The 11,101-nt window shown below is 51.0% G+C and overlaps 1 protein-coding gene and 1 non-coding gene across 2 annotated transcripts; both read right to left on the bottom strand.

Moving 5' to 3' along the window:
• Window positions 1–658: 658 nt before the first annotated feature.
• Window positions 659–4,584, bottom strand: HEY1 (hes related family bHLH transcription factor with YRPW motif 1). Its single transcript, XM_055318300.1, has 5 exons — window positions 4,341–4,584; window positions 4,000–4,075; window positions 3,774–3,857; window positions 3,402–3,483; window positions 659–2,452 (listed from the first exon to the last, which is right to left on the bottom strand). Exons 1-5 carry the CDS (start codon window positions 4,427–4,429, stop codon window positions 1,869–1,871), a joined length of 915 nt encoding a protein of 304 aa, XP_055174275.1. The 5' UTR covers window positions 4,430–4,584; the 3' UTR covers window positions 659–1,868.
• A 5,580-nt stretch (window positions 4,585–10,164) lies between these two features.
• Window positions 10,165–10,267, bottom strand: LOC129505432 (U6 spliceosomal RNA). The gene has a single exon (XR_008663527.1). It is a non-coding gene; the product is annotated as a U6 spliceosomal RNA (small nuclear RNA).
• Window positions 10,268–11,101: the final 834 nt, after the last annotated feature.

Raw genomic sequence — 11,101 nt, 5'->3', positions numbered from 1 at the left:
AGCTCAGGAGTCAACAGCAACTAAAGGGTTAAGCAAATTCCTTGAAACAAGGCAAGGAAAGACTCCTGGAGCTGTGCAGGTGCAGAATTACAGCCTGCCACTGCTCATCATGCCGAGATCCTGAGCCCCTGCATGGGTTTCAGAGACAGCAATGCTTGGCTTTTCTTGTTTTGCAATAAAAGAGAGAGAAAGAAATAAAAGGAAAAGAAAAGAAGGAAAGAGGGAGAGAAAGAAAATGAAATAAATTTTCTGTTCTCTCAGCACAGAGCTATGCACAGAGTAGATGCTCTCAGAGAAAGAAAATTGTTGAGTGGTCAACATGGTTTTAAAAGATTTCATCAGGGTTCTTTCCCCCTCTGCGGATCCCACTGTGACTTGAGGTTTCCTAGGCCCCAGATGGCCAGGCCAGCGTGGGGCAGATCACCTGACCTAACAGTCAAAGGGCTGCGTCTCCTAGTGGGAGTCAGGCCACAGCTCTGCGCTGTAATGGAGTCACCTTATTCAATAGTAAATGCACACAGTTTAGGATTCCCAAAATAATGAAGTTATTAAACACAAGAAAACTGGTGACCAGGTAAAAGGAAAATGAGAAGAAAAATTTATCTCTTCTGAACCAAGAAAGGTAAAGGCCAAGGCATGTAAGACATAGGCAGCAGAATAGTTTGTTCTTCCTTTTTTATTTAGTCACAACACATCAGTATAACAGAGGTCAAACCCAGTTCAGTGGAGGTCATTTAAATTACACCTGCTAAAAGAATAAACCTGTAAAATGATGCTTTGATAGCCTGAACCAAATTAAACCAAAAGAAGGCAGCAAAGCCCTTCTGAATATCTCAACAACCACGTTTCCATGCACCAGAGAGGAAAATACAACATAAAAATTTCCAATTAAAAGAGAAAACCTAGCGGTTCTGGGAAGAAGTAGGTTATGCATTTAACAGGTTCCACTGGACTATTCCATTGACGGCTTGCACCCCGCGATCACTTATCCGTGTTAACACTTGTGAATTTGAGATCCGTGAGATTGAAAATTCATTGCATTGCTTGGGGCTGGGAAATGCAGGCATATTCTATGCAATTACCTTTAGTCTCCTCCCCACCAACTCCAAATGGGGATCTAACCTACAAGTGGCTCTCTCCTAAGCCAGGACTGCCAAATCCTGGCAGATGACAGCAGGGCCCCTGATGATTTATACACTCACCTGACTGCTGCAGGAGGCAGAGAGAATTAATTCGGTCTTCTTTCTTGGGTAAAGCTGATCATCTGATTTGTCAACGCTTTGTTCAGAAATATAAAATTCAACATAGATTCCCCACCCCACCCCGGCAGAAGAATATTATTTATACAACATCTTAATTGTCGAAATATTAACAAATAGCATCATGTTAACATTGAACTTAGTGGTTTGGAAAATTAATTCTAAAAACAGACTTCAACTATACAAGAGGAAAAACAGACCAAAATATGAAATGTTAAAATCCCCAAAACTTTGAGGCAAAAAAAAAAAAAAAAAAAAAAAAAAAAAACGGGATCATTCTTAGAGAGGTTTACAAAGTAATTAGCCATAGAACAAATCTATTACCAAGTGTTGGTTTATACTCACTATTTCAATGTAATGTTTGGAACAAAATTTAACAACTAGCTTTTAAAAACTGCTAAGACGTGACCTGATTTTAAAAAAGAAAAAAAAACACATTAAAAAAGAAAAAGTAAACCAACAAACCTTTAGTCTTTCAACAAAATTGATCTGAACGTGTACCTTTTCTCCTCTTTACTTTTACTGAGGACTTTAAGGTGATGTTGGCCACAGCCCAGCTCAGCTGGGCCTTTAGGTGTTCCCCTCCCTCCATCCTACAGCGTCGGGTCTTTAAAAAGCTCCAATCTCCGTCCCCCAGGGTCTATAGGGCTTGCCAAGGTTTGCGGCCTGCGTGGGTGCCGAAGGGCTCAGTGCATTGGGAGACAGGAGGTGAAAGGAGCCGAAGGAGAAGGGGAAGGCCGACAGGGAAGCCACCGAGGACAGCAGGGGCGGCGAGAGTTTGGAGGCCGAGGTGACCACGGGGAGCACCGGTCCGAGGCCGCCGCTAGGGGGCGCGCGCAAGGCGGGCGCCTCCGGATGCGCCGCAGCCAACCTGCCCTGGTGGTGCGGTTCCGTGGGCGAGGCGCTGGTGCCAGTGTTCCCGTGGCCGCTCTGGGGCAGCAGCAGGGGGTGCGCGACGTGCGGGTGGTGTCCGAAGGCGCTGCCCCAGGGGAGGTGTCCCAGGCCTGCGTGGGCGCCGCTGGCCGCTTCCCGCTGGGAGGCGTAGTTGTTAAGGTGGGAGACCAGCCGAACTCGAAGCGGGTCGGAGGCATCCAGACCCTCGATGATGCTCAGATAACGGGCCACCTCCGCCAGGCACTCCCGGAACCCCAAACTCCGATAGTCCATAGCAAGGGCGTGCGCGTCGAAATAGCCTGAGCCGAAGAACAAAAGGGAAAAAAAAAAAAAAAAAAGCTCAAGGCTTTGCTCACTTCCCGCACTCCTTCCACGCCAAAGGCGGCCCTTCCCAGCAGAGAAATGCCCACAGCCCTACAAACGGCACCCGACGGGTCCCCATGCAGGTCCTGGTATTTGGGGGCCGACCAAAGCCTCTGCATTAATGGACAGGAGACGTATGTCTTTGCTAATGCAAGTTCAAAGCACAATTAGAAGCTGCTGAGCAGAAAGTGGAATTATACCCTACCAGCAGATGAAACTGCGTTCATCCCTTTAATGTTTTCCCCCAACAACAACAAAAAAATACATCAAGGACAGAGAAACCACAGAGCAGTGAAATTCATTAGACACACAGATGTAAGTTATCATCATGCAGCTTTTAGGCACTTGGTCCTGAGTAAAGCATTTTCCGGCTGGAGACAGACACACAGACCCCGGTCTCCCACCTTCTGTTAGGGCTCCTCTAATTAACCACAACAGGTTTCTTTACTCAAGAGTCACGTGGGAGCTTTTTTTTTTTTTTAATCCTGTCGATAAAATTAAGACCATCTACTTTTTTTTTTTTTTTCTAAAGGCTTTTTCTCCAAACGTCAATAAGCAAATGTGGTGAGAGCTACCTGGATTTGATCAGGACTCTCACAACTTCAGGGCACCTAATACGTAAAAGGTCTTCTCCAAAAGAAGGTGCGTTAGCTTAGTCCGGAGACGACTGGGGTGATGAAGTCACTGGGGAAAACCCTCTGTGCATTTGAAAACGGACTGACAGGCAACTGTACGCACCGCACATTCTCTCCCCACCCCCAAAGCACACAGCAAAAAAAAAAAAAAAAAAAAAAAAAAAAGGCAGTGACTGCACCAATGCTGGCCTCGGGCAGCTGCTCATTCCACCCGGAGCACTCAGGGCCACCACTGGACGACGAGCTGTACCTTTTCCTCCTGCCGTGTGCAGCATTTTCAGGTGATCCACGGTCATCTGCAGGATTTCGGCTTTTTCTAGCTTAGCAGATCCCTAGAGAAGAGAACAGCAAATAATGATAACGATAATAAAAAGAAAAGGACTGGGCACCAGGAACTGCCTAAAACGGATATGCGGGTACAGGCTTTGCAAATCATAAAAGTCCGAGCTAACGCAAAACGCGCTGCCTTCGCGAAAGATGTTGGAATCCGCGTTATGATTCATCTCCGGCACCAGCAATACGGTTATTTTTCGAGGCACGGAGGAGGTTCAGATTAATGCGGGGAAGGATCCCGAAGGTGTGGGCAGCTACCCTGAGAGCTCTCCCCACTTTCTCCAATTACCTGCTTCTCAAAAGCACTGGGTACCAGCCGCCTGAGCTCAGACAAACTGTTATTAATCCGGTCCCGTCGGCGCTTCTCAATGATCTGTGGCAAGCAGGCAAAACAAAGGAGGAGATTTCCATCAAGGCTGTAAATTTCAAAATGAGGCAAGGTAGTTCTTCCCATTAATTAATGACAAAAAAAAAAAAAAAAAAAAAAAACCAAGAAGCACTGTAAAGAGACTCACGCCTCTTCGTCTTTTCCTGGCCAAGATCTGTGAAGATGTAGTTGGGGACATGGAACCTAGAGCCGAACTCAAGTTTCTGAATGAGGAGGGGGGAGGGGGGATAAAAAAAAAAAAAGAACAAGAATCGCTGTTAAGCGAGAGGAGGTGATAGGAGGGGTGCCCCCCCACGCCCTCCGCGCACTCAGGCTGTTTTGGCAACTTGGGGCCGAAAGCGCGTCGGGGGTGCCTCGGCCCGGGCGGTGGCGCCCCCGCCCCGGGATGCGCAGAGGTCAGCGGAGGGCACCGGCGCGCCCCGCGCCCGGCCCGCGGCCACCGCGGCCGCCCGGGGGCCGCCGACTCACCCATTCTCGTCCGCGCTCTCCTTCTCCACTTCGACGGTCTCGTCCAGCTCGCTGTCCGAGGAGCTGTAGTCCGGGTGGGCTCGCTTCATGCTGGCTGCGCGGCCGGGGCTCCGCGGCCGGGGCTCCGCGGGCGGGGCGGGGCGGCGCGGCGCGGCGCGGCGGGCCGGGGGGCTCTCAGCGGCGGCGCCTCTCGCGCTCGGGGGCTGGCGTCCCGCGCACACTGCTCCCGCTCCCGCTCTGCCTCCGGTTAAAATTCAACCATCCCTTTCCCACGCTGCGCCCCTACTCAGGTCCCCGGGGGGAGGGCGGGCGGGCGGGGCGGAGGAGGCGGGCGAGGGGGCGGGGGGGCGGGGCGGCGGCGGCTCCGGGGCAACGGCCTCCCCTCCGCCAACCCGGCTTCCCGCTCCGCTGATTGGCAGCCGCCGCGGGGCGGGCCCGGAGCGCGGCCCCCCGGAGCCCCGCCCCCGCCCCCGCCCCCGCCCCCGCCCCGCGCGCCGGCCCCTGCCCGGCGGCGGTGCGTCGGCTCCGCGGGGGCTCCGCGGGGGCTCGGCCGGGGCTCCGCGGGCGGGGCGGGGCGGGGCGGGGCGGGGCGGGCGGCTGTGGGCCGGCGGCGGGCAGGCGGGGGAGGCCGGGCCGGGCCCCGCGCCCGCCGCCCGCCGCGGCCCCGCCCCGCCCCGCGCGCCCCGATTGGCCTGGCCGCGCGCCAGGGCCGCGCCTGCAGCGCCGCCGGTGAGCCGCACGCGCCGCGGGCCGTGGGAAAGTGCCGGCGCCGCGGCCGCCAGCCAATCCGGGCGGCCGGCGGCGGCGACGGCGGGCGCGCTGGCGGCGGCGGCGGCGGCGCTGGGCGTCCGCATGAATGGAGAAGAATGGGCGGGCGGGGCGGCGGGGGCTGGGCGGCCGCGGGCCGGGCCCCCCGGGCGAACCTGTAATCGGAGCCCGGGCGCCGGGCGGGAAGGCTCGGCTGCGGGGCCGCCTGTGCCCGGCGGCGGGAGGCGCGCGGCTGGCGGGGCCGGGCCCGGCGCACCTGGCGGGGGCGGGGGCGGGGGCGCCGGCCCCGGGGGGCCCCTGCGCACGCGGCCCCTGGGACGGCCCTCGTGGTCTGGAGGGGCCCCCGTCCCCGTCCCCCGGCAGCCAGTCTCGCCTCCGCAGGGCTTCCCACCTCCGGCGGGGACCGAGTGCCCCGTGCATCTAATTTCCGGGCGAGTGGAACGCTTGTTTTCTCGGCCGACGAGGTGGAGAAGGAAAAAAAAAAAAAAAAAAAAAAGACCCCTGGGGATATCCATTATGGGGTTTTTGTTTTGTTTTGTTTTTTGTTTCCAGGCCTTGGCGGCCAGATCCTCTCAGCGGGCGACAGGGTGGCGGGGCCGGGCCGCTGCGTCCCAGGGCCGCCCTCGCTGCGGGAATGCACGTCTCTGGGCCTTGCACACACGCGCGCACACGCGCGCACACGGCACAGCCCTGGCTTGGTTCTCGGCGCGTCCTGGCAGCTCCGCGAAGTTACCCCAGTCCTCCAGGAGATACGGGGGGGCGGGGAGGTGGTTGGGTCTCCCTGGCTTGCTGCCCTCTTGGAGGATTTGTAGGAGCAGCAGCCGGATGGGTGTTTTGAATTTGGAAATCCAGGATTCTCTGTCCCTTACAAAGGAGCAGAGCACTTGGTATTCCTCTCGGGTCCCTCCTTTGGCTGCTGACCTTGCAGTCCTGTCAGTGAGGGAGCCCTTGATAGATATTGAGGATAACAAAATTGTCCTCACTTTAGCAAACTGCGGCCTCTGTGTCTGTCCCCCCCCCCATTAGTCTTAACGCACTTCTGACGCCACACCCTCTGAATGGCCTGAGCCTGGTATGTAGGTTCCTTCGATTTTAACCCCTCGCCTCCACACACGCACTATCCCACCTCCTGGCTCCCACTGAACTCTCACACTTCACTTCACCTTCACCTCCAGCCCCTCAGCCCTTCCTTCTGGCCTCCTCTGCTTCCTTGTCTAGGCTGAGGCCCTCCCTCAAGCCAGGTTGGATTTTTTTTTTCTTTCTGGCACACCAGATGCCTTTGCTCCCTGTTTGTCCCCCTCGTGTCAGTTGTCCACCCACCATCAATCCCATTATCTGTTTACTCTGCCCCTACTCACAGGTAACAGCTCTTTGGGGTGGTAGAGGTTCGGCCTCCCAAGCTCCTTTCCAACCCCCACAGTCTTCAAACACTTCACTCACTGCCACCTGCCTCTTCCTGGGTTCCCAGAACCTAATAGTCCAGACATAGGAGACCCTCCCCTCACTTCCTTCTGCATTCCAGAAGTCCCTCTGACAGTCAGTTTCTTCCCCCAAGGTGACAGGCCACCTAACCCCAGAAATTAGTGTGTCCACTCACCCTCTGTGATTCTGTGCTCCCCAGCCTTGAACCTACAGTGAGTGAGCCTCTCCTGCTCTGGCCCATCCCTGCTGCCTCGCAGGGGCATGGCCCAGCTGCAGATAGGTGGGTGAGAAGAAGACACAAAGTTGGGGTTAAGGACTCCCGACTCCACAGTACCTAAGCAAACTATTTCTTCCACATTCAGTATGACTTTTCTGTCAAAAATGAGATCTACACTACAGTGTTACATTTCTCCTGCTTCTCAGTCTTGACTCCCATCCATCCATCCATCCATCCATCCATCCATTCATCCATCCATCCAACACCCAAGTGTCTTCGGTGTGCCTGGCCCTGTGCTAGGGCCTGAGGTTGCAGCGTTGACCCAAAAGTAGTATGGCCCCTGCTCTCCTAGAACTCGCATCTTGGCAGGGGAGCTAGACAAGGCACAGGTAAAATCACTATAGAGGGCAGCCCAGGTGGCTCAGCGGTTTAGCACCGCCTTCAGCCCAGGGCCTGATCCTGGAGACCCCGGATCAAGTCCCACATCAGGCTCCCTGCATGGAGCCTGCTTCTCCCTCTGCCTGTGCCTCTGCCTCTCTCTCTGTGTGTGTCTCTCATGAATAAATAAATAAAATCTTAAAAAAATAAAATCACTATAGATGTGTTAAAGCTTGGAAGTACCTTTTGCTAGGGAAAAACAAGGATACTTCATGAGGTCTGGGGAGGACTTTTCTGAGCTTGGGAAGGCACTTCAGAACGAGGTGGCTCAGTTAGAGCCACAGAACAAAGGGCTGAGGCCCTGCTATGGGCCTCCTAGAATCAAGGAGAGAGCTGGACTGAGTATGAGGCCTAATTTTCCACCACCTGCAGAGTAGAGGGGATTTATCCCTGGAGGCCTTAAGTCAAGAACTGCTTTAGACTTCTTAGCAGTCCCCTGAGCAAGACCCAACCTGCTAAAGCAACCCCTTTTCCAACCTGAGTGGGGCTACCTGGACCTAGCCCTGTAGGAAAGGGCCTTTTTCAGACATAGGTGGGGAGGGGGTGTTTTTCCTGTGGTACCAGCCTTTTCAGATTTGCACACAGACCCGTTTCCTTGCCTGTCTGTGGAATCTGGGTTTATTTACCTATTCATATCCAGTGGGCTGCCTTTCTCTGTGTTTTGCAGAAAGGATGTTCCAGATACCCTGGAAGCAATAGATACTTCCTATTAAGGAATTTACTCACAGGGCCAGGGCCAGGTGAACCAGCAAGACCCCCCAGAGAAAGAACCCACCCTCAAACTGCAGTTCTAGCATTTCTGTATGAAAGAACATTAAGGGTGGCCAATTGGCTGGAAGGGACACAAACAGTCGCTGGGTAGGGGACCACCCATGATAAAGCCCTGAATCTTCAACTGTCTGTCCATCACAAGCTTTGGTCACTGTCAAGGTCCCTAACTTGGTGTCATCCAGGACACCAGCTTGCTAGTGAGTGCAGGTGATCATGGTGAGAGGTGCTGGAAATGGCATGCAGGAAGGCCAGAGACCACACAGTACCCCCGTAAAAGGGAGGGGCTGCCTCACTCTGGGCTTTCAGGTAAGTCATTTTATCCAGTCTGAAGCAGAACACCTTTGTTAAAACCACTTAGAGGTGAAGCCAGCCCGTGTTCGAGACTTCTGAGTCTTGCTTGTTTATGTATTCACTTGACACAGGTATGTAAAGCCCCCACTATGTGCTGGGCACGGAGCCAGGCCTGGAGCAACGAGCTGAAAAGCCACAATCTTCATCAAGCTGCTCACGAGAGTGCGTGGCAACGATGCAGTCAGATCAGCCCTAGCTGCATGCCAGTGGGCTCGCCTCTCAATCTCTTTAAACTTAAAATGGGGATGTTAATACTAATGATTTTCTGATGTCACAGATTACGTAAGATCAGTTATATAAAGCATTTATTTTAATGGCACTTGGCCAAGAGTAAGTACTTAATAAACAGTAGCTGTCGTTACTAGCTACTAATATACCTGATTTACCAATGAATAAACTGAGCACTGGGTTACCCCTTGGTTTTCTGGTGATACTCTGTTACACATGTAATGAGGTTGAAAGGAGGGGGAAAAATAATGATCTAGAAACTGGATATATTAAAAAATCTCTAGAAAGTCATATCCTTTAAAGACGATGAGAGAGAACCAGGGCTTTTTGCTAAGAGCACTAGATTATTTTGAGTAGAGCTTAAAAATAAGCATCTGCTATTCATTATTAGTGAAAGTTGCGCTTTTGAGTTTCTTATTAAGGAACATCCCCTGAGCATGCGGTGATCTAAATATGGGCATGAATAAGTTGCATGCTTACCGAGTTCAGAGACGGCTTCTTTAGGAGAACACCCCAAATCAGACACCACAAGACGGAGTCGCCCAAAACTGTCAGAGCAAAAGCTTGACCAAATGCCAGTTTCCCTCTGTTCCTCATGCTTGCTGCTTTCCGTAGATGCAGTCTCAAACGCCAGATTGCCTTGTGGCATGTCATGCCACGCAAAAGTGCACTTCCACTATCAACTCCCCTAATTGAGGTCAGATGTAAGACGCCTTGGCGTTCGCCCTGGAGGAATTGCTTAATTGGAAACCCAGCAGGCAGCAGTGGGTACAGTGGGAGGAGGAGAGGGTTCCAAGCTGCCTGGGAGGGTTGGGTCTGAGGGACCCTTTACTCGCTGTGGGCCCTGGAGCCCACGACCATACCTCTCTCCTCTGAGCCTGTTTCGTCATCTGTAAATAAGAATAATCCCTCAGCTTTTGTTTTTTGGTGTGTGTGGTTTTTTTTTAATGTAAGATGAGGCAAGCATTTTATAAAATACTACACAAATGTTATGTCTTCTCCTTGTGGATGATGATGATGATGATGATGATGATGATGATGATGATGGTAAAAACATGGGCTGTTTCAGCCTGAGCTTTGCTGGGCCACCTAGGAGGATGCTTCTGTAATGCATTCTTGCTCCTGCCCGTGAATTCCTGCAGGATGGGCCACTCTGTCTTTCAAAAGGGGGGAGAGGGTATTTAAAATGCTAAAATGCATTTCACAGACCATTAATCTCTCAAGACTCCGTAAATAAAAGAATCTGTTTTCAAATGCATTGGGAGATTCTTGGAGATGTGGGGACGCTGGTGAGCACGAATGGCCCTGAGAGGTCTGTAGTAAAGAATCCTCATTTACATGTGTCTCTGCACTTCCCAAACTCATGGGCCACAGAACCCTTTTTTCATATAACATCTGCTAATGGGCCACTGAAATAGCATCCCCAGAAAACAGACTTGGTGAAATTCTGTCCTAGCTTAAGGACAGATGCATTTTGCTTTTGACCCGTAAGAAAATTAAGCCTAAGTTGAAAGCAACTTAATAAAAAGCGTTGTTGAGTTCTGGTAATAAAACTTCTGCTTTGTAAGTTCTTTGCTAACTAATCTGAGAGACCACTTTCTTTAAGAGATGTATAAATACTTTTTTTTTTTTAATATGGAACACTTCATGAGTTTGTCTGTCATCCTTGTGCAGGGGCCATGCTAATCTTCTCTGTATAAATTCTTTTTAATAACAAACATTTTTACAATGCTTGCTATATGCCAGGCACAGTTTTAAAGAGTTTAAATATAATTAACTGAATCCTCACACTAAACCAAGGAGGAGGACCAGGCAGAGAAAAGTAGGAAATTTGCCCAAAGTCCTATCTGAATCCCTGCTAGTGGCTTGATTCCATGATGCCCTCTTTTCTTCAAAGAGTAATTTAGGGGGGAAAAAAAGAGTAATTTAGAGTATTCCCTTCCCAATTAAAATGATGCAAATAGTAATTTACAATATATTGTTTTCTCAAAGTAATTCAAATACAAATTTGTATTTGTATGTATTCTTTTCACGATTTAAATAACTCAACTACTTTTTATTTCCAAACTTTCAAGGCACCTCTGGATAGAATTCAGATAAATCTTAGGGTATTACAAAAGCAAGTTGGTGAACCAGTACTCCTCTGAACGTGCACGGAGTTGCCTTCAATGGAAGTGAACGCCTGTTTTCCTCGTTGCCCAGATGCTCATACGATACTGCCACAGTGTGTGTCACACAACTTCCCTAGATCCTGTTTCTAAGTATTTCATAATTGAGCACTTTGTGTTCATAGATATTTATTACGAATAAATCTAAGTGACTTTAAATGATTAAAATGCAAAGTGCGGCAGGAGGTTCCAGGTGAACCCCAAATGGAAACTCACAGACTCTGAAAATAGTGAGCTGCTAACCGCCTAGGTTGTCTGAATTGATATACACTACTTTGGTTTTATTATTTATTATTATTATATTATTATTTATTATTATTTGGTTTTATTTCTTTTTATTTTTTTAATATTTAACTTATTTGTTCATTACAGACAGAGAGAGAAGCAGAGACACAGGC

The sequence above is a fragment of the Nyctereutes procyonoides genome, unplaced genomic scaffold (genome assembly GCF_905146905.1).
Source record: "Nyctereutes procyonoides isolate TBG_1078 unplaced genomic scaffold, NYPRO_anot_genome, whole genome shotgun sequence".
Classification (NCBI taxonomy): domain Eukaryota; kingdom Metazoa; phylum Chordata; class Mammalia; order Carnivora; family Canidae; genus Nyctereutes; species Nyctereutes procyonoides.
Note: the sequence above shows the minus strand (reverse complement) of the source record. Positions and strands in the feature narration are given on the sequence as shown.

Excerpts from the sequence above, each read along its gene's own strand:
- HEY1 (XM_055318300.1), bottom strand. The coding sequence starts at position 4,429 with ATGAAGCGAGCCCACCCGGACTACAGCTCCTCGGACAGCGAGCTGGAC. Across the intron at positions 3,484-3,773 it reads CCAGTGCTTTTGAGAAGCAG|GGATCTGCTAAGCTAGAAAA; the intron begins GTAATTGGAGAA and ends TCTCTTCTCTAG. Across the intron at positions 2,453-3,401 it reads GCACACGGCAGGAGGAAAAG|GCTATTTCGACGCGCACGCC; the intron begins GTACAGCTCGTC and ends TCTTCGGCTCAG.